The sequence below is a fragment of the Lampetra planeri genome, chromosome 34 (genome assembly GCF_965212315.1).
Source record: "Lampetra planeri chromosome 34, kcLamPlan1.2.h2, whole genome shotgun sequence".
Lineage (NCBI taxonomy): Eukaryota > Metazoa > Chordata > Hyperoartia > Petromyzontiformes > Petromyzontidae > Lampetra > Lampetra planeri.
Window position 1 is genome coordinate 1,195,957 of NC_136140.1, and position 22,426 is coordinate 1,218,382.

Below are 22,426 nucleotides of genomic sequence, written 5' to 3' on the forward strand. Positions count from 1 at the left end.
CTGTGGCTACTGCTCGCCAGGTGCCGCCGACTCCAGCCGACACGCGATTCGCGATATATTCGGTGAAGAATGAATAATCGCAAGCGCGTGAATACGTGTAAGAGAGACGTCATGCAAAACTGGCTACGTGTATATAACGTAACCTGGCCAGAGAGCTGCCCGCGATCGGAAGTTCGGAAGTTTGCAATTCAAATCGAGGTTTTGGGGTTGACTCAGCCCATGATTCCTCTCGGGGGTGGGGGGGAGAGGGCGTCGATAACATTTGCACCGCGTTGTGGGGAAGTGAGCACAGGACACGTGGAATTTCCTGCGGCTGTCCCGGAGTCTGTAAACAGGAGGTGGGATCCGCCTCAATGCTCTTGCAAAAGCAGGAATCACTTTCGTGCATTTCTGACAATGCAACTAACGACCAAGAAGAAAACGCGCACACACCCAAAACGAGTCACGAAAAAAAACCCCACAGCCATCCTCTCACTCGGAAAGGAAAGAGGGACGTTGCATTGCCCCGTCGTCGGCTTTCTCGAGGAGCCCGTCCGCATTGTTGTCGCTTAATGGATTAAACTGGCACGTGGAGGCGCGTGGAGGCCGGTTGCATGGCAGACGCAGCCAGTGGAGGGCAGAGTTACTCTGTCGAGACCCAGGGCCCGAGGGCTTCACATCAATTCACTGACCGACTCCGCGCAGTGAATGAATGAATGCCATGACCCGCTCCGATTACCGTATTCCGCGTACAAATCGTCTCCCGTATGAAACGGGGCGCCTCGTTTAACGTGGTGATTCTCGATCAAAATGTTGTTGTTGAGTTTATTTCGTATCGCGGGGAAATACTGCGAACGGTTCAGATACAGCGGATGGAGCAGTGGCACTCGTGGTTATTAGGGCACTACGGAATGACACCCGGTAGACCTGGGTGGGTTACATTCCCTGCCACGATGTTTTGAGTTGGCCTCTACCCACTTCGCCAACCCACGAGAGCCATTGTGGTGAAGTATGGTCAAAGAACCCCCACGGCCAACATGGCATTGGGGTGTGGGGAGGGGGGCTTCATTCAGCACTGAATTTTTTTAAACGTTGTAAATTACGAATGTTATTATTTACAAACAATATCAGGGGTGTGAACCCCGAGAAGGACATTGATGTCAATGCCATGTTATATGGGGTGGGTGGGCAAGTCTTAGACAGCACAAACACAGCTGGCTTTTTCACAAAGTGGTACTTATTGTATCAATCGTGAAGAGATGATGGGCTGCTGAGTTGACCTCCGGCCCAAATGTGGAACAGCGCTCGTGAATTCCTGATCGCGACTGGAGCGCTCTTTACCACGGTGACGGAATCTTAAATAAAGTCATGTCCTTTTACAATTCTGCTTGTAAAGTAGTTCAAAAGGCATTAGATAATTTCGGCGGCGAAGAACAAACACAAACCACACCGTTCTCATCATCATCGTCAACATTATCAACAATAACAGAAAGCTTTGGCTCTTCTCCCTGCAGCCGCGTATTTACTCGGAGCAGAAAGGTGGTCACGGTAAAGGCGCGGCCCTGCAATCGCTTGTTCACGCCACTGAGAGGAAGGTCAATAGAGAATTAAATAAAATAATGAAATGTGTTTACTTATTTATCCCGGAAAGCGACACTGGGTCTTAGGAGTATTTTTTCAGGCGGGTCCTGCATGTAAAAAAAAATGTTTAGCCAATTAATGACGAGTGGTGATACACGTGGGGAGGAGGCCGGAGCACCTGGAGAAACCCCACGCGTGCAAGGTAGGAACGCTCTGTCTCCGTACAGATGGGAAACAGATGGTGACTAGTCTTCGTTGTGTGCTGGTGAGCCAGGCTGTTTTACCTCGGCACCCATGGGGAAGGAGTTTCAGGAGGTATTTGTCCTACTCGTCCACATTGGCCAGACGTCTTGGAGGAGATGGGAGTAACCACACTTCACCCCACTGCGCGTGTCCTGCCATTTGACTCTGTGGTGTACACATCTCCGATCAGCACGGTTGGCTACGTACGATGCTAAATACGTTCCACGTACATACATAGCTGCTGAATCGACAGACGGAAAGGGGGATTTAATAAAAACGTGTCCATTGTTCCAGATACTGCCACACCGGGAGATTGAATTGAAGGAGCGAACCTCGGGGTCAAGGCGAGTCCAGTCTGCCAGCCGTTATACCACGGCAGCATTCCCACTTTGAGGATAAACACGTTATGGCTTTGTGATAAGCAGCAGTGGCTTTAAGTCATGAGCCATTTGAAACACATCAGTGGGGCTGCGCCAATGACCTTGAAAACGCTCCGCCAACCATACAATATTCTATTAATACTGCCTTTAGAATCATTTTCCTTTATATTGAATGCTTCAATTTGGAATTGCAAATGTTAGAGCTTAGAAACCATCTCGGGAAGCTCACACGCTTGTCTTTTTTCACTTTTCTCTTTTGCAGCATATCCAGCTGTCATGAGCCACTGACACGTTTCGCTATTACAATAATGTGCTCCTTGATCTGCATTTCTATTTCTTTACGACGGAAATCCTTGTAAATGTCTCTCGTTAGAAAATCAAACAAACAAACAAGGCAGCTGTGGAGACTGGCTTGGAATGCTTCTCCCGATTTACTTGAAACAGCTTCATAGGTTTGACTTCATTTGGCGCAAGTGCATGTTTGGATATTTCCATTGCAGTTGTTTCGCTTATTCCACCGGCAGTTGAAATGATCGGCGCGTTTTTTACCCCCCCCCCCCCAGCTCTCTTATCAACCGCAGTGAGGCAATCGGCAAAGTCACGTGTCGTAGGGTAAAGTGGGGGTACTCGCACTCCTTTCAAGACATCTGACCGGTGTGGAAGAGTAGGCAAAAGACCCGCTCTAGAGGGGCCGTCTAGAACTCCCTCCAGTAGAGGCCCTTCCGGCAGCAGTGGCGTGAGTATTTATAGTCAATTTGTTTCAGCAGCATCACATCATGAGATGACAATTACTCCCATTTTTATTTTATTTCTCACAGCAACCAGGGACAGCATCGAACTCTTAGAGAATCGCTCCAGGATAACTACATCAGAGAGCTACTTCTGAAGTCAATTGCAGAACAGGGTGCTATCCACACTCGCCGGCACACATTTTTTTATTTCGTGGCGAAGGGTTTTGTCGAATAAAAAAAAACCCAAACGTGTTAATTCTCAAATCGTGAATGTCACGGTGGTGGACAGGATAGTTTTTTTTTGTGTGGTCACTGATGGCTGGGATGAGACCATCAACTTGCTAAGGTTTTTTGAGAAGAGTTTAATTGCAGTCGGCTGCAAACCCCTAATTGGAAACCAGGACATGTGGTGCTGGATTACCGCTCTGCCCGTGACACTCGCCCCATAAGTCACGCAGCCACCTCACATTTATTTTGCATCTTCAGAAGGTAAAGGTGCAACCCTACAATTACCTTCTCATGCTGCTTGCTGGAGGCAGGGCTCGGCGAGAGACAGCTCATCTCGAGGGTATTTTGGCCAGAAGGGGACGTGTTTTGACCTGCTGTACGGTGGTTGAACGAAGTATGGATTAGGCTACCACAGCCATTCTGGTACACGGAGTTCTCAACATGGCGGGAAGAATCAATGCGTGAGATCACAGGGACACCAAACATCGTAGCGTTAGCGAGAGAAGAGTGATAAGGAGGCAAGGGTATGCCGGTGAGAGAGTGGCTGGAATGAATCGTCGAGTGATGGATTAGCAATTGCTCTTGCACTGTTTTACGTTGAATTATCTTCTTATTCTTTCTTATGGCAGGAAGGAAACACAACAGTTTAGAAACGTGTTGTAGCTTCAACCGATCCGAAGAAGCAGCAGTACATGTTTGTTACGGATCGCACCGGCACCGCCAGGATGTGCATGGATGGCGCGTTTGTCGATGATGTGTTTCACTTGTTTCTTAAATCTTTACCAGGTAAAGCCCACTGAGTTGTGTAGCTCTTTTTCAGAAACGACCTGACCACCACAAATGGTAGCTCAACAAATTGGCTTATCACGTGGATATTATAGCAGCCAAATACTGTGACCGCGTGTTTCTAAATGTGGAAGTTAAAAACCAGAGGACCCGGATACAATCTACACGACCACGGGGAGAGAGACTCCAAATATACAGCAGGCGTCAGGGTCGGGATGGAACCCACGACCTCCTGTAGACCAGGCGAGGTAGTTAACATCTCGCCACGTGCGGGCAGAGATTCCTCACGTTGTTCCTGCAAGTGTTGTCAACAATGCTTCCTCGTGTTGTAGAATTCTGTCAAAGTACAGGGAGGTAGGAACCAGGTGGCTTCCACCCCAGATATTTGTTTGTGAACCTCGGCCAACACCGGCCGTTACATTTTATTTCACGCTGGCAAAATGCTTTCGTAATTACCTCCGAAAGGTAACCGTCGTGAAGTTGTTTAAAGCAAAATTCATTGCCGCCGTGGGAATTATCTCAGCAGCAAGCGGCTCAGTAACCAACGCACCGCTGCTACTTAATAAACACAGACAGCTAGGAAAGAACATTTCTGAGTCTTAGACTTCATTTGTTGTCTACCGCTGACATTACCCCAGGCCCTGGCTTCGTATCACAGCTTTGCAAGCATTGCCGCACAGTCACAAAGTGGCGGTAAGTATGCGATGCCCGTGTTGGCTGTGAAGGTTTCATCACAGCAGCGATCTATTCCGCTCACCCTGACGCCCGAAGCGTGCGAACACAGCGTGTCTTCATCTTAAGCCACATTGCCTCAGCCTAACAGTCGACGCAGCGCCGTCCTTAGCTGGTTATGAAACCGGCTATCTTTCGGAGGTAATTGCTCAGATTGTAAATGTTGAGACTTTGCTCTCCAACACACCGGCGTGCTGTACTAGTAACAAATTGTCACGTTCTGTTTACTACACAAACCTTACTAATTGGCTGTGTCGGGTGGTGGCGGGTTTAACGGCACACGTATATACTTACGCGATCTAACCCAAAAAAACCCTCTATTATGGATGATATTGGTCGTGAAAGCCTCCTACTACGCGTTTAACACAAACCCGCTGCTTTGTGGCAACACGCCTGGAATTCGCTGCTCTGGAGGCGGGGTTGGTGGATTGCGCAGAGATCAACGTTCGTGAGCAGGATCCAGTCTGCGGTGCTGCGAGCTGATCACGGGAAGCAGGGCTGTTCATCCGTGCGGATTTTAGAATTGTTATCCCCCTCTCTTAAGCGAGTTGAGGGAAGCCATCGTATATTATCTTAACAAGGATGAACGCAGGCTTAGGTCAGATGGTGATATCTCAAGCTAAGAGGTAAAGGTGGAGCCCTGAGATCCAAAACTAATAGCAATTAATTTAGTAATTTACTGTCGTTTTTTGCCTTTTTCAAATTAAAAGCATGGCCCTGACATCGCGACACCTCAGCGGGAGACGTCGTCAACAAGTGTGCGTGTCTACCGTCATCACATTCTTTATTAATACTGAAGGAATTCCATGAGCTATAACGCTCGTTTTCACAGATGTCCAGGAGGGGTGGGTCAGAAAGTTACAACAAACGATACGTAAACACGACCGGGGTGCAACGTATAGGAAACGGTAAGCAGATCACTAACACTATCGTTATCTTACCAGGTAAAGCCCGCTGACGTATGAACTAATTTTTCAGAAGCGACCTGGCCACAAATGATAGCTCAGCAAACCGGCTTATCGTGTGGAAATTTATCGCAGCAAAATAATCTCCGCCGATGAAAGAAGATACGATTGTCACTGATCTTACGTCGTATAATATACTGATACTGTACCGTAGTCATCATCATCATAATGCAGGCCGCAACCCAAAGCACACGGTATTATCTGTGCCATGACCCACCAAGTCTGCGCTCCATAGAGGTGTGGGGCGACAAAGTCCGGCTTGCTAAATCAGAGCTATGTAATGTGGATGACGCCTTATCATTACAGCTGAGGAAACAAACAAAAATTCACCATAACAGAACAAAGTCAGCTAAACTATGCCACGGACATGTCTGGCGAGGTTTCGTATGCACGGGTCTCAGAAAAAAACTCGGTGTAGTATAGAATAAAATAAAACAAAAATTGCTAAAATTACATGCAAAATGACTGCTATGTTTAAGTCAGACTAAAGTTAAAGCCGCTCATCGCTGCAGGTGACATAATTGAGCTGTTTAAATAGGATAAAGCGCCTGTTTAGATAAAGGAAGATGATGTTCAGAAGTGATGGAAAGCTCCTCTGCAGAATTAAGTTTGGGAAAGTTGTGGAAATGAAAGCGTTGCAGCGTTATCCTGTAGACGATTCATACGACAGAAGCCGGCAAGAGCAAAATGTGGACTGCAACTGTTTTGTCCGTGTGGGATTTGAGTGTTTCCCCCTCAAGCGCGTGGGTTTTCTCTGGGTGCTCCAGTCTCCTCCCACGAGTAAACACTCATTGAATGGCTGATAACACCTCGATATATAGAGGACTGCAGAGCTGGGGGGGGGGGGTGGGTAATTTGGCACCGGCTCACCGCCTGGCTACTCCCCTCTCCCTCCCGTCCATGGTTCCTCGTCGAAATGATTATTGTGGCGTGAGGTGTCACCCTCATCGTCAACAAAGAACCAAATGCCTCGTGGAGGACACTGCGACTTCGCCCGCCTGGGGTTCGATCATCTTCGCCGTGGACTGCGCCCTGCTCGACGGAGTTCCGAAGCGGCCAAAGGCGCCTTCCTGGCTGCAGCAAGTCACGCACAGCTGGGCCCTGACTCGACTACCCGCACTGCAGCCGTGCTGCGAGAAGGCGTCACGTTCGCATTGCTTTTGTGGGATTCTGCCACGCCTTACGCACGTACCCACGTTGAACTTCTTTCACGCCGTGCGTAGCCAACTGCGGCAATCGGAGGTGTAATGCTCAGCACACTGGACTTGCAATCCTCCACAGGTTGGAAATGATGATGTTGCAAGTTGCTAAATGTGTCCTGCGGTTTTAATGGCAACAACCACAGCTTATTGATCCGACAGGTCACGTGTGATGGGGCAAGGCATGGGTGCTCCCAACTCTTCGAAGATCGCTGCCCAAATCTCCTGTAGAAGGGCGTGAGCGTTAGCGAGTTGGTGAGTGGGTTCACAGCAGGCCGCTCAGTGTGAACGCGGCTCTACAGACCTCGGAGGTGTGAGTCCAGCTGCGCATTGAAACACACCGAATATCGAACCAAGTTCAACCACTTTATTTTTTTTTAAACTTTATCATTTTTTTTTATCCTTGGCACTTAAAAAGGTAAGTTTAACGAATAAAAATCATAAGACCTTTAAGCTGAGAATTACACGTTACTGTATCAGATACTCCGTTTGGCGTTTTGGTCCAATCTTGAATTTTTATTAAGTCACAGAAAATAAACCGTAAAAGTAAAAAAAACATCGGAATGGATCGACTCATCTCTCCGCAAGCTCGGATCACGTGGTGTGTCACTCCGCCAGAGCTGCGTGAGTGGAGCCTTAGAGCCTCCTCCACTTGATTACACCGTCACATGTAAAAACAAAGGTGTGCCCAAGCATTAATAACTAAGAGCTCTCAATGTGTTATTCAGTTCAAAGCAAATGTAAAATGGTACAGCTGATTTCATGTTAAGCTAAAGTACATATGATGCATTCAGGGCTTCTTCTCCAGCTACGAGCATGACAGTTAAATACAAAGCATTGTCACAAATACCAAGCCATTTCGTTTTACTAAGTCATATCTACTACAGTATACAGAAGAAGCAATTTTGTAAAAAAAAAACAAACGAAACAAAAAACGACCTATGCAATGATAACAACAAGAAATAATTAAAACGAAAGTGGAAAACAATTCCAACGGGAACGATAATAGTACATCAAAACACATCTTTTCCATGTATTTCAGTATAATCTCAATACCATGTCGTTAACAGGTTGGTAAGAGGGATATTACATTTACTTCTTGCGATGAAATAAAAACAAAATTATATAGACTACAAAGGAATTCTTTGTAAAGAAGCAGAAAACAGTTTTTGCTTTGAGCAAAACGCCACATCGTTAAGATCACCGACACACAAGTGAAGTGTTCACTGTTTTCAAACATCCACCTCAAAGGCTAACAATATACAAACTAACGTGTATCTGCTAAAATCATGCAAATTTATTTTTACAGCTAAGTGCAAACTGTACTTTATTTCAAAGAGGTTTAATCTAGTTGAGGTATGCATTCTAAAGATGTCACGCTTGTGTGTTATGTTGTCATAATTACACATTAACCTTATTTACAATAATATGCGACTTATATTCGAGCTTTAAGCTATCGCCTACTCGCTAACAGAACACCTGTGTGTGTGTTGTTTGTTTAAAGATATAGGGTCGCATTTGAGTTAATATCACCACACTACGTTATTCACTTCAGAATTTTTTCTGTCGTAAAATTTCCCAAATAATGTAACTGTGACAAGCCACCCTATGCTCTAGAGTAGGTATTATCCTTTGTAAAGCTTTGCTCATTTAGTGCTGAGTCGACGGAGAGCTTGGAGGGCAGTAAATGCATGAACTTCTTTGTAATTATTCTTCGTCCCCACGTCATAAACATCTTCACGGTTTTCCGCTTCCGGCGAAAGCGTTAAACCCGATTTTAAATCCACAACAATCACACAATGTTACATCATGCATGGATATCAGACAAACATTTTTTTTTTCAAAAACGGTTTCCTCAAAATTAAATGTTAAACCGTCAACATCACACGTGCGCTACGGATAACTCGACGCGTACATCTTAGTATCACGATCGATGCTTTTTTGTTTGTTTTAAAAGGTATATTTCTCGGTTTCGACAACGTATCTCGCTTCAATAACTCAACGTCTGTTTAACACGTAGGCTTTCGCGACCAAAAACGTTGATTATGAACTCAACGTCTGTCTGTTTGTTTGTTTTTTGCTCGCAATGTCCGTTTGTCGCCTTCGACCGGGCCCTGAAAAGGAGGTCGCGGGCCTCTGCGTCGACGCAACGCGCTCCGTGAATTGGAACAGAAACGGATCTAGCGGCGTGCTTCGAGCCGCGGAGATTTCATAGCAGAGAATTGAGCGTGGTAGTATGAGGCAGGGATGGCGGGTGGGTGGGTGGGCATGCTAAGTGTCAACATTTACCGCTATTTTTTTAAACGACGGTCGCAGAGAGAAAACTTTGGTTCATTACACTTCGCCTGACGTGAAGGGAATGCTTGCCTTTTGGATGCAATGCATTTTGGTCAACAGAATAGTTTCTTTGCCACCTCCTTAAAAGGGGCCCGCGTCTTGCTATTTGGTTGTTACTTAAAGAAGGTACTGTATATCCGAACCATCTTTGGCAATCTCAGAGATTACACTTGGCAAAAAAGAGCGAGCGAAATAAATATGGATAACAGCAAATGGTGTGTCTTTAAAATACGGGCAAACAGCACAAATGACCGAAGGTGAATCAAAGCCAAATTTCCAAGCATGTGGGCCCTATGCTGCCTGTGGAAAGCATTCAACATGAGTGTATTCAAAAGACAACATTTTATAAATTACCAGCGACTGACTTCTACAGTCAAGACCATTTAAATAGGGGTGCGCAGTGTTAATTCAAACATATATCGACTTAAACGAAAACAACTTAACTGAAACTGTTTAATTTAAGGTCAACCATCACAAAAGGGGGCGTTAATATTTACCATTAAATATTTAATTTAACAGTGAACGTATATATTTAAAAAAATTACAAAACATATTTTTGAAAACAAATCACGTGTCCAGAATTCTGGAGTTAAATACTGTTGTTATTTTTTTGTTTTGTAATTCAAGAGAACGGCTTGAATATTGTTAAATGTCGTCGTTAGTTGTTTAAATATATTTAAATGCGCGTTTGGATCGGTGATTGACATTTAGACGAAAGGAAACCAGGCTTTAAGCTCTCACCATCACCACGAATCCAATCCAACCGTCATAAACACCACACGTGCACAAACATGAGCAAGCGACAGCACCTGGCGACATGACACAGAGTGAAAAGAGTGTACTTGAGGTCTGTTGATAATTAGAGGGATTGTAGTTGGGATACATTTTTTGGTCTCTAGGAAGCATTGGCAATCAGGTAGCGATTTTATTAGTAGCAAGTAACTGTAGAGGTCTGTTGAGTGTAACACAAGTGCTTTAATTTGACATACCAGTGACACAATGTATACCTGTATTTATATTATTATTTAATAAGACCATCCTCCACTTAACTCTATCTCCTTTCCCATTGGGTTCAAACTTAGCTAAAAAAAAACCCAAGAAATTATTTTAGCATTGCCAATTCATCTTTCTCTCCTTTATGATCATGCCACCTTGCTCCGTGAAATTCCTAACACCTTGCGATATTTTTTAACGGAAACAAAAAATCAGTTTTCAAATCCCTCTTGTACGGCGAGCAAGGAGACGAAGACGATGGCAGTGCACAGGCGGCGAGAGAGAAACACGCTTGAGGGATCGTTGAGCGCTTTCGACATTTCGAACGCGACGTTTGCCACCGCGCGGTAAATCCCCGCAAGACCGAGTCTCGTGTGTTTCGTTTTGCTCTGCTACGCGACGTGCGTATTCTTCTCAGCGCCGTCCGTTCCAGAAGCGGGCGACACACTCCGGCGAGCACATCCACAAACGCGCGGTCGCTGGACGCCAATCCTCGTGTTTCTCTGTCGTGTCTTGTCGTGGCGGGGTCAGTGTCAAAGGTGGCCAAGGCCCCCCCCCTCACTCCCCCCCCTCTCTCTCTGCAATCCTACAGAGACGTCCGTGAAGCAATTTGGTAGACGTGCCACTCACAGGGCAGGTAGACGGTGTAAGATAAAGCATTTTGTTTTTTGAGCATTTTGGAACGCCGCGGTAAACCTTTGGTTTGCACCGGTAACAAAAGAAATGAGGACTTTTGTATTTTTCTAACATCGGAGGTGAACAGAGGTAAAGAGGTACTCAAGAGATCGGATTATGCAGACAGACTACACACCGCAGCTTGTGCAGAGGGCTTTTTCGGCGTAGCGTTACAGTTGAGTTGCCCAGTCGCCACTACCACTCATCCTCCTCATATTCATTTGAGTGGCTCCCCTGTGTATTGTGAAGCCACACGTTTCACTGGCAGTGTGCCACACACACACCAAGCCAGAGCCAGGATGTCAACACTTCACCAGCTGGGCAATGCACCTACCCCAACGCAAACTTGGCACGTTAAAACATTTATACACGACAATTAATTTTTAGTTTTTTCGAAAGTGTGTGTGTTTTTTTTGTAAAGAAAATGCAAAAGTAAAAACGACAAATAACATTAATAACCGTATTCTACAACTGCACGTTAAGTCAATGCGCGCACCACGCGTGCGTCGTGAGTCGGTGTCAACTTTTCGAGAGCAACTTCAGCTTGACCAGTTCCGTGTAAAATTGGCGGCACGGTTTAACCGGCCGGCAGGTTGGCCCCCAGCCGGTACGGCTCCCAACACGGCGAAGGAGAGTTGCGCTCCGGTAAGTGCTACAGCCGGTGTTTAAAACGAGGAGTTGACGCCGGATGCCTTTGGACCGTAAACAAGACGGCCGCAGAATGTACACTTCACGTCGAGTTAATACTGGCAAATGTCGTTTTTGATTAAAACCCTCCTCAGGTTGGGTTAAACGCCCGCTCCGTTCGTGCGTTTGTCTTCGATGCTGGCTTCCCGTCCGCAGGGGCGCAAAGCAAAATGGAAGATTTCACAGTCTCGTGGAGTTTTGAATGCAGCATCGACCGAGAAGAAGATGCTCTTCTCGCCGTCGCTGACGCCGCCGCCACCGTTGTTGCACCACCGCCGTTGTGACCACGGCGATGTCAAACCACCTCACAATGTTCACGTGGGACCATCCGATCCTTTACAAAAGACATCATCGGCGTGCAGGGTGCGTACGCTGCTCACGGCAGTTTGTCACTTGTTTTCATACGTCACGTATTCTGACTTCTTGTTGTTCTCGTCGTTTTTCGGTCCAGAAAAGCAAGCACTGCCGCCACCTTGCGTAGTAAGCGCCGTGGGCGGCGGTGGAGGTGGTGGTGGTTGGCCTTTTGAGGATCGCGTCGCTGGGGAAGGGGGGGGGCGAGAACGCGCGAGCAACGAGCAACGCGCCGCCCTTCCGCCCGTCCGCCGTTCTCCGAGCCGGCGGACGTGGACGCGTGCCCCCTCACGCCGTCGCCGAGTCGGCGCCGGCGGCCCCCCTCTCACTCCAGCTCGTCGTTCATCAGCGGCTCCTCCTCCTCCGTGTCCTTGTCATCCTCCAGCTCGGGGCTGTGCGGGGCCGACGCCATCAGGGAAATGGGGACGTTGTTGTCGTCCATCTCCAGCGGCTCCTCCTTCACGTGGAAGGGATGTCTGTGGTCGGAGGGGCGCGGCATGCGGCCCGGAGGGAGCGAGGGACGGAGAGAGATGGAGATGTGCGTAGACAGAGGTAGCCAGCCAGATGGAAGAGAAAGAGGAAGAAGTCGATGTAAAGATGGAGAGAGCGTCGGCAGAAAGTAACAGAAGGAAACACGTGGAGAGGCAGAGAGAGACGGCGAGAGAGACGGAGACACGGCGTGAGGCAGAGAGATGAGGAAGTCATAGAGATATGGAGGAAGATACCGTGAGAGAGACAGAGACAAAGGAGACAGACAGAGGTACAGAGAGAGAGACAGAGTGAGACGAAGGAACATTAAATACAACGTGGTAAATATGCACTGCTCAGTCAGCCAAACAACACGGGCTGGGAATAAATCGGTGGGGTTTGTGAATCGAGGAGAGATAGAACCACGTGGTATCTGTCCAGCACACCCGAGCAGGGCTGTTAGGGGACCAGTAGAGGAGATATCGTTCAATTTTTGGCAACAATTATCAGACTAAAATAAACATTTGCCAACACAACAAGCAAGCCCAAAATATTTCACGTGGCCTCTATTAATAATTTGTCTTGAAGACGAGTTAAAAGGTGGCCACTGCTTTTGCAAGGTCGTTCACATTCAGTAATACCACTGTTGCAGTAAAAATGTCTTGGCCACGTGGTAATGTGGAATTGTGCGAACATTTTTGGCAGTGGTCTGCTGCTTTTGTGTACAGTCACAGATATGACGTTAGCAGACATCACCTATGTAACGTTACCAATGCATACGCATTATAAAGTGTATACACCTGTACATATATATGAATAGACACATACCTACTATAATCACCCAGGAATGTCTGTCCTTAACGCTCGTGACGTCACTACACATCGACCAGCCCCCCTAATTAATATTCATGAGCAGGTGACGTCCTCCAAATTGACACCCCCGCAGCCCTCATTAATAATCATGAGCGGGTGACGTCACTCAATATGGAGTACTCCCCACCCCTCACTAATAATCATGCGCAAGTGACGTCACTCCACGTCGACCAGCCCCCCTCAATAATCAAGAACAGGTTACGTCCTCCACATGGACCCCTCCTCATTAATAATCATGAGCAGTTGACGTCACTCCACATGGAGCACCCTCCCCACCATTAATATTCATGAGCAGGTGACGTCACTCCACACCGAACAGCCCCCCTCATTAATACTCATTAACAGGTGACGTCCTCCAAATGGACACCCCCCCCGCCATTGATAATAATTAGCGGCTGACGTCACTCGTCATGGGGGGGCGAGGCGCCTCCTCCCCCCTCCTCGGCGTCAACTTACAACCCTCACTACAAAGGCAGAACCCTCACGTCACGTGATCTCCGTCACGCTATTGAGACATAGAAGTAAAAAGGACGTCGTAATGAACAAGGGATTAGAACCTCAACATGAAAAAGGTCTGTGTCACCGCGCCCTTACAAATTGCACACGAATTGATGCAATGCATATCACGTCGCGGTCTGCTTTTCGCTTGCAAGTTTCAGATCTACTGCGAGACACCCGTCCTTGAATGGGCAAAAGGCGAGTCCATATATAAAAGACAAAGATCCCCCGTGTAGTCTTAACAGACTGTTGGGGCAAGTGCTGTTAGCGAGCACCTACAAATGCCAGCCTGGCACACGAGAGAATGGGTGACCAGCGCCACGCCTGGCTGCCTTTGTCTCCCTAGTGGCGATGTTTACACACCGCACCAGGTACTCATTTGAGGTTGAGTCGACTTAGGGGAGGCCCTTGACTGGTTAAAAAAATCATCACTGGTGTTGACCGTGAGCAGGAATTGAAGTCGGGTCACCAGGTTCGTAACGCAGTGCGATAACCACGAGACGACACCACCACTCCCCATACACACATGCCCACACGCGCATACGCACATGGCCACAAGCTTCAAATAAAGAACATATTTCGAATTTTGAGATGTTTAAGGACATTTTCAAATGTACTTTCTGATCGTTGCCATCTCAAATTTTGCGTTAAGGCCCTATTTCTGATAATTTTTATTTCCGTAATCTGAAATGAGGGCACCCATCCATAACCCTCACATACATCTGTATGTACAGTATGACAAGCGACGAATCTATTTCGATACAATTCCTGTTTATATATTAACCCTGATACTGTATATATAAAATAATAAGTGCAATGATATTGGAGGTCACTTTCCCGAAATGTAAATCGGCGCGTGTGTGACTGCGCATGCATGTAATATTCAGTCCCCTCGTAAATACGCACACACAAACACGCATATCAATAAACAAGCCAGGCCATACGCTCCCTACATTTATGAATCTTGTCTTCGCCCATGAATTTAGCAAAGGGATCCACGCGGAGCCGCGAGTGTGTGCCCGTCATCGGAGAGTAACTGCAGCGCTTAGCAGCACGCGATCAGTAGTTTATCTATCTTTCTGTACACAGTATAATCTATCTGTCTGGCGGTCTCTAATCTACCTATGCATGCACTCTGTGTCTATCATAAGTCTACCCCTCGGTCAATCTGAGTGCCGTATGGGGCAATTTGAACAATGCACAGGCAAGGGTCTGTTTTGCAACAAACAAGTACTTCTCTGCTCACGCGTCTCGATCGAGGATGTGTTTGTGTTGGGATTCTGTCATGATGTAAATGGTCAGCCCATTGGACTTGCAATCCGCAGGTCACCGGGTTCAATCCCCATAGGCGGTGTTTAAAACAACAATGGTGCAAGTTGCTGGAAGCCCTCCGCCTCTTGTCCACCCAGCAGTGTCAATGGGTTCAACCGCTGCTCATTGATTGGCACCACGCATGTGTGGCTGGAATGGAAGAGTAGGCCAAAGTACAATCGAGAGGGGGGCTCTCTTGAGCTTCCTGCGGTGCAGGCAACTTCCGCCAGCCAGTGGCGTGAGCAAGCAATTGCAGGGCTGCACCTTTGTCCATAAGACGTCATCAGCGTAAGGGCCGCCACACATTTGAAACCGTTGTGGGTTTGACAGCAGCACGATAATGATGGCGGTGGGGAGTGTTGTCATTCTGTGTGTATTGTCGGGGGCCGCACGTCAGGGGCCGCGCTAAAGGCCACCAGTGGCCACCAGTGGCCCGTGGGGGCCTTGCGATGATTCACAGTATATAGATTCACAGATTCACAGCATCTAGATTCACAGCTTCACAGAATCTAGAACAAGCTGTAGTTGTTGGGAGTGGGGGTGTGTGGTGGCGGGTTTGCCTCCCCCCTCTCCTCCCCGCCCGCTCATTGACATACAATACGGGCGTAAACAAGACGAGCGCAGATTAGCGCGGCCGCCCCGCGCGATGAAATATTGACGGCAGCGATAAATAACGGAAGGCGAGCGGGCGTCGAGGCCAATCACGCCGGCTCGGTGGTGGGGTGTGGGTGGTCGGTGCGGGCGGCACAGCGGCAAACAGGCGCGCCACCGAGCGGAGCGACGTCGTCTCGGGAGACGGCGTCGCGTGCGACACGACGAGCGACTGACGGGAGCTGACGGAGCCCGCGGGGGCCGGGGTTTGGTTCACGTCGGGGTTGGGAACGGCGGGTCAAGCGGCGGTCGCATTGGCCCCAACGGCGCCTCTGGTGAGCGCCGCTCGGTGCCCGCTGCGGCCGCACGATGGACGAACGTCGCTGCCACTGCCGCGTTGCAGGGGCGCACGGACGTCGCCCGAGTCGTTTCGAACGACCGCCGCAGCGTTAAGGGCGGCGATTTTTGTTTAGTCGTCCGAATTAAATCGTGGTGCGGTGGTGGCTAAGCACGTGGTCCTGTGATCCAGCACTACGGAGGCAGTGAGGGTTGGCGGATCGCGCAAACGTCGTGGAGAAATTCCCTTCCCGTGGATGCATTCTCCTGGCTTGCTTGCCAGGAGAATGCGGCAAAAATGTGGACTCCACTTGGTTCTGTTTGTATGGGATTGAGTCCCCCCCCCCCTCTCGCATGCGTGGGATTTCTCCAAAGTGCTCCGGTTTCCTCTGGCATGTAAACACTCATTCAATGGCCCGTAACATCTCAATATTTAGAGACGTGCAGAACTTGGAAAGGGAATTTGGTGCCAGGTCATTGCGTGGCCTTTGCAGATTGTCTGTGGTTCCTCCTTGCACCTGAGTCTCTCTTTGAGAGTGAGCAAATTCCGTGCTGCTCACTACAAGTTGAAATTATTATAAAAGGGTATCGGTACAGCCCTGTGATTGCGTGCTCATGCCACTGCCGACAGAAGGGGCATAGTCCCACTAGTGGGTATTTCTGGCCTACTCTTCTACATAAGTTGTACAGGACTGCGGTAAAATATACGATGTATTTTTGCAAGCGAGAGCTGACTTTATTTGAAAATAAAATCTCACAGTGCTCTATTACGGAACGCCTTCTAACAGGAGTGGCTACATTGCCATTATTTTTGCTGATTTCGGAGATGCGCAACAATTATCGTACTAGGAAATGTCAAAGCATCACAGCCGGTGTTACAACAGCAGTAGCTACAGCAGCAGAAACTACAGCATCCACAGCTACAGCAACATCCGCATCTGCAGCTGCAGCAGCCGCAGATGCAGGAGCACAGCTGCAATAGCTACAGCAGCTGCTGCAGCAGGTACAGCCGCAGTAGCCGCAGCTGCGTCTGGACGCTGTTGTGTAGCCCCGCACTGCGGTCCACCCTCTGCTGCCGCTGTCGTGCAAATTAACTGACACTTTCTCGTATTTTAAATGCATGAAATTAAATTATTTAAACTTGCCATACAAATTATTTAGACATGATGTATAATGTACGTTCAAACCAATTTGCATATCCCTCTGCCCGCACTCCAAATACACAATATTTTAGCGTTGCAACAAAACAGCATGTGTGTGTGTGTACTTGGGGAGCGGTGGCGCAGTGGTTAGTGCACTGCACTACAGACCCAGCGACCCGAGCTCTCACTCACGACCGACAAGTGACGAATATTTGCAACGTTCCTGGTCCTCCGCTAGGTCTACGCAGCCTTAAAAATGGGTAGCTGGTGTGGTGTGTAAACATTACCACTGAGGAGACAAAGGCGGCCGGGCGTGGTGCTGGCCACCCACACCCTCTCGCGTGCCGGCCTTCACCGGTGCTGCTACTCGCTAACACAGCACTTGTCTCAAAAGTTTGATCGTACCACCGCTCACAGAAGGGGCACAGAGAACCCCGTGGGTGGCCTTCATAGGAAGATGGCGAGGTTTCATTTTCAAATAAAGCGAAATTAGACGGTGCATTTCACCATCAATTGTAGAACGTATGTAGAAGGGAAGGCCAAGCATATCGACTAGTGGGAGCTCGAGCAAGCAACCACAGAGACAACCCATTCCCTGTGTGTGACTTGTGAGGCAAGTGCTGTTAGCGAGCACCTATTACGCACAGCGCCGTCATCAGAGTTTCGTGTCACGGCGCTTGGTACAAATTGGTGGCCTTGGCTTCCACCCCCCCGCCGATAATGGACGACGTCACAACACTTAGTCCTCCTCATTTTAGTCTGAGTTAACCTAAAAGAGGTTCAGAAGCCAATTGCCAGAGTGGATGTTGTGCGTTATGGCAAGGACATGGACGCGGTTGCCTGGACCGGTATGCCACCGCTCGCTACGGATGTACTCTGGTCAATACCACACCTGGCTGCCACTGCCTTCACACCGTGCCAATGGTTACACACCGTGCCAGATTTAAGAATGGTTCGACCTTGGGGTGGCCCAGAGCCTGATCAGATATTCGCCACGGATTATTTGAACCCGTCGGAGGGAATGGAACGTGGGTCGCTGGGTTCGTAGCACAGAGGGCTGACCACACTCCACTGCAAATAAAAACACGCGCACACCTTTACACATCGACATCGCCCACACAAGCGTTAACATCGACGCAACTGCAGGTTTTTAATTCCTGCATTATTTTAACAAGCAGCGTAGCTTCTCTTTCCAGCTCTAAAGCATGACAGCGACTGGCAGCCTACACACACACGCTCTCTCCTTAGCCTTGCTCGCTGCGTCCCAACAGAATACCTGCTTGAGTATTCAATAATGGAGCACAACACATGCTGCTTAAGTGCCGCCAACAAGTCGTAACTAATCAGGGCAGGCTGGCATGATGGAGGGCGCGAGCCGCAACGCCCTCATCAGCATGCGGCGCCTGTCCGCCGCTCCTCTTTTCAAGACGACAACCCGAGGAGAGAATCTTCCTCCATTAATCAACTTCAGGCCGGGGACAACGGTGATGCATGCTGCTTTCGCTGGGGATTAACGACCGCCTCGACTTTCCCTTTCTTAAATCCCCCCCCACTCATCCACCCTTCGACACACCGAATGGGGGGGGGGGGGCACGTCGGGCCGTCGACGCGGCTGGGGGGAGTTTGCCGGTGACAGGGATGACAACAACAACGACGACGTGCCGGCGTGTAAACACGTGGCCCCCCGCGCGCCGCTCGGCGTATTAGCCCGGCCCGACGGGAGCGACGTGAGGCGGCGGGGCGATGCGAGTGGGGGGGGGGGGGTGGGGGGCAGTCAAGGGGGGAGGGGAGTCAAGGGGGGAGGGGGGGAGTCAAGGGGAGTGGGGGGGGGGGAGTCAAAGGGGGAGGGGGGGGAGTCAAGGGGGGGGGGGGTGGGGGGGGAATCAGGGGGGGGGAGTCAAGTGGGGAGGGGGGAGTCAAGGGGGGAGTGAGGGGAGTCACGGGGGGGAGGGGGGGAGTCAAGAGGGGAGGGGGGGAGTCAAGGGGGGAGGGGGGGGAGTCAAGGGGGGAGGGGGGGAGTCAAGGGGGGGGGTGGGGGGGAGTCAGTGGGGGGGAGTCAAGGGGGGAGGGGGGGGAGTCAAGGGGGGAGGGGGGGAGTCAAGGGGGGAGGGGGGGGAGTCAAGGGGGGAGGGGGGGAGTCAAGGGGGGGGGGGTGGGGGGGAGTCAGTGGGGGGGAGTCAAGGGGGGAGGGGGGAGTCAAGGGGGAAGTGGGGGAAGTCAAGAGGGGAGGGGGGGAGTCAAGGGGGGAGGGGGGGAGTCAAGGGGGGAGGGGGGAAGTCAAGGGGGGGGGGGTGGGGGGGGAGTCAGTGGGGGGGAGTCAAGAGGGGAGGGGGGGTCAAGGGGGGAGGGGGGGGAGTCAAGGGGGGGGGTGGGGGGGGAGTCAGTGGGGAGGTAGTCAAGGGGGGTGGGGGGAGTCAAGGGGGGGAGTGGGGGGAGTCAAGAGGGGAGGGGGGGGTCAAGGGGGGGGGGTGGGGTGGAGTCAGTGGGGGGGAGTCAAGAGGGGAGGGGGGTCAAGGGGGGAGGGGTGGGAGTCAAGGGGGGAGAATGGGAGTCAAGGGGCCACGTTTCCAATGGGCTCAACATAGACACGGTTTATAACAATAGTGATGATTGCCTTTATCGATACTATCTTCAACAGGTAATGAGTATTCCGGAATCTGCTCACCTACAGTGCATACTCGTAAACACAATATCAGAGCAACCACAATCGTCGCTTCTTTATCCAGGCAACTGTCGTCTGAACCTCAATCCTCTTTTGCAACAGGGCCCTGCTATGGCGCCTTTGGCCAATTCCCCTTACATTTGAGGACAGACATTTCTTTATATTTTGGCTTCATCTGAAGGCCTGCACATTACAGCGCACTACCGTGAAATATTCACTAAGCGTAATATTAAGAGCCCTATTAGGCAGCACACTGAGTGGCAAACGGTTTATTCCCAGCGACAGAATTATTATGATGATGATGACGATTACGGGGAGGAGGGAGGCTGCGTCGTGTTGCAAGGGCGCTGTCAGCGCGCGCGTTGCTCCCGTGTCAAACAGATGCCTCGCCTCGGCTCCCCCCCCCCAGCAGCACCCCCCGTGCACCCCGGGGGGGGGGGTGGCAAGGCGCCACGCGGCCCAAAGAGCCCTCCGGTGCAAAGGGGCTGTCCATAAATGACGTCACGCGATTTTGGACGATTTTTTACCCGATTTTTGACCCCCCCCCCTATCGTCACACGGCGTCACAAAAAGTCAGACCCCCCCTCAAATATGACGTCACAAAGCTCTGACCCCCTCCCCCTCAAAAAAATAAAACATGCTTCAAATCGCTTTAAACTATTGTCATTGTAGTGCGTATTTAATTGTAGGAGGAAACATTTATTAAAAAGTATATTTAATTAAGTAGAACGTGTTGTCTATATTTATTTAAAGTTGCGCATTTTGATGTGACGTCACATTTCTCACCCCCCCGACCTCCCCCCCCCTAGGTGCGTGACGTAATTTATGGACGGCCCCTAAGAGCTCGCGACTTCGCCTCTCATTCGCGAAGTTCACGAGCCAATAACAGTTGCACAGCACGAGTTAATGGACAGTTCGAATTATATCTGTTGATTATGAGTTGTGTTATTTATTCGAATGTGTTCCTGCGAATGCAGCTCAGTTCGTAGCAAAGCAGCCCTTCCTAGTTGGACATTTGCAAGTTACAATCCTGTCCAGTGTCACTTTCACATCGTCGTTAAACTGAGTAATACAAAGGTGCAGTGCTGCAATTTCTTGCTCATGCCACTGCTGGCTGAGGGAGGCTATAGAACGCCCCTCGAGAGGGTGTTTGGCCTCCTCTTCTTCCACGCTGGTCAGACGTCTTTGCAAGAGGCGGGAGAGTATCCACACTTTACCCCACCGCGCGCCAGCGGCCAATCGACGACCTGTGGTGATGCACCCATTGCCACTGTTGGTGTGCACAGAGTTGGGCGAGATTTTAGAAACTTGCCCAACTGCCACGCCGGCAGATCGAGCAGATGACCTCTGGATTTCAGGTCCAGTGTGCCGTTACCCATTTCACCGTGGCAACATCTGTAACGTGCGTTTAGATGAGATTGTTTAGAGTATTTGGCTCAGAGGTCGCAACCGGGTACCCGATACCCGTACCCTACCCGATACCCGGCTACCCGTACCCGGCTGGGTACGGGTACGGGTACTCGTTTGCGACCCTGGTATGGCCGGGTACGGGTAGGCCGTGAGTCACTGGTGAGTCACCGTTTGTCACTCATTTCTGGTAGGGTACGGGTACGGGTAGGGAACGGGAACCCGTACCTGGCCGGATACGGGTACGGGTACCCATTTGCGACCCTGGTGCGGCCGGGTACGGGTACGGGTAAGGAATCAAACCCCGTTTGCGACCTCTGATTTGGCTGCTGTACATTTCCGCATGATAAGCCACTTCGTTGTGCTATCGTTTGTGGCCAGGTCGCTTCTGAAAAATAAGCGAATAGCGCGGTGGGACTTACCTGGTAAAATAAAAAAAAGTTTAGTTTTATTTGTAAATTTTTTTAAAAGTGATTTGCTCGCCTTTCCTATACTTTGCACTCCTATCGTGTTTTTGTTTTGTTGTCGTAACGTCCTGACCCTGTGCCCCTACTGGGCAACTGTGACAGAGAGCTTTATAGCTCATCGGATTCACCCAGTAAAAATAAATATTCAGATTCTGATCTCCACTCTGGCTTCAGACCACAAATGGAGGCAAACATTGCCCACGCTCATTTAAGTGCGGAGACACTTTGACTGATTACATCTAGATACAATACAATAACCTTTTAATCAATCTATGTAAGAACCCACTGACATTACCTATCAGCACTGTATATGTACGTTATATTACACTGTATATGTACATACATTATATTACAATGTATATGTACATACATAATATTACACTTTATTTGTAACTAGTTCATTAAGCCTGTGTTCGCCAGGCAAAAGTTTTAACTAAATATAATAATTAACTTGATATGATTTTTTTACAATTTTTACCTACGACATAAAAAATTTGATTTTTCTGCAAAGAAAAAAAATTGTTGAAGACTTGATTCAACTTGTTATATTTAAAGGCGTGCCCATCATAAACCGCTCGATTTAAAGATTAAGTTATCTTTTATTATAAAGAACAAAAAATAAAGAACTTAATATTCTATGAGGGGAAGCTCCTATCTTTGATCGTTTTCTAATTATTCAGATTTGAACACCATAAAATGCGTATTTTTTCGTTCAAAACCGCTTAAATCCGAAATATCTCAAAAACAATAAAGGATGAAACAACGGCTCTCGCTTTAATTGTATTTGCCGTTTAAAGCTCTGTC

General features: G+C 49.1%; 1 protein-coding gene across 8 annotated transcripts in view; it reads right to left on the reverse strand.

Moving 5' to 3' along the window:
* Nucleotides 1-7,177: 7,177 nt before the first annotated feature.
* The window catches only part of LOC144730017 (forkhead box protein P1-like), a 401,316-nt gene continuing 386,067 nt past the window's right edge, over nt 7,178-22,426 (reverse strand). For 7 of the 8 annotated variants that reach the window (XM_078610465.1, XM_078610470.1, XM_078610471.1 and 4 more), the window contains one exon: nt 7,178-12,343. In XM_078610465.1, coding sequence (XP_078466591.1) covers nt 12,193-12,343 — 151 coding nt within the window. In that variant the 3' untranslated portion in view covers nt 7,178-12,192. The remainder of the gene's footprint in view (nt 12,344-22,426) is intronic. The other variant, XM_078610467.1, reaches the window with a different exon arrangement.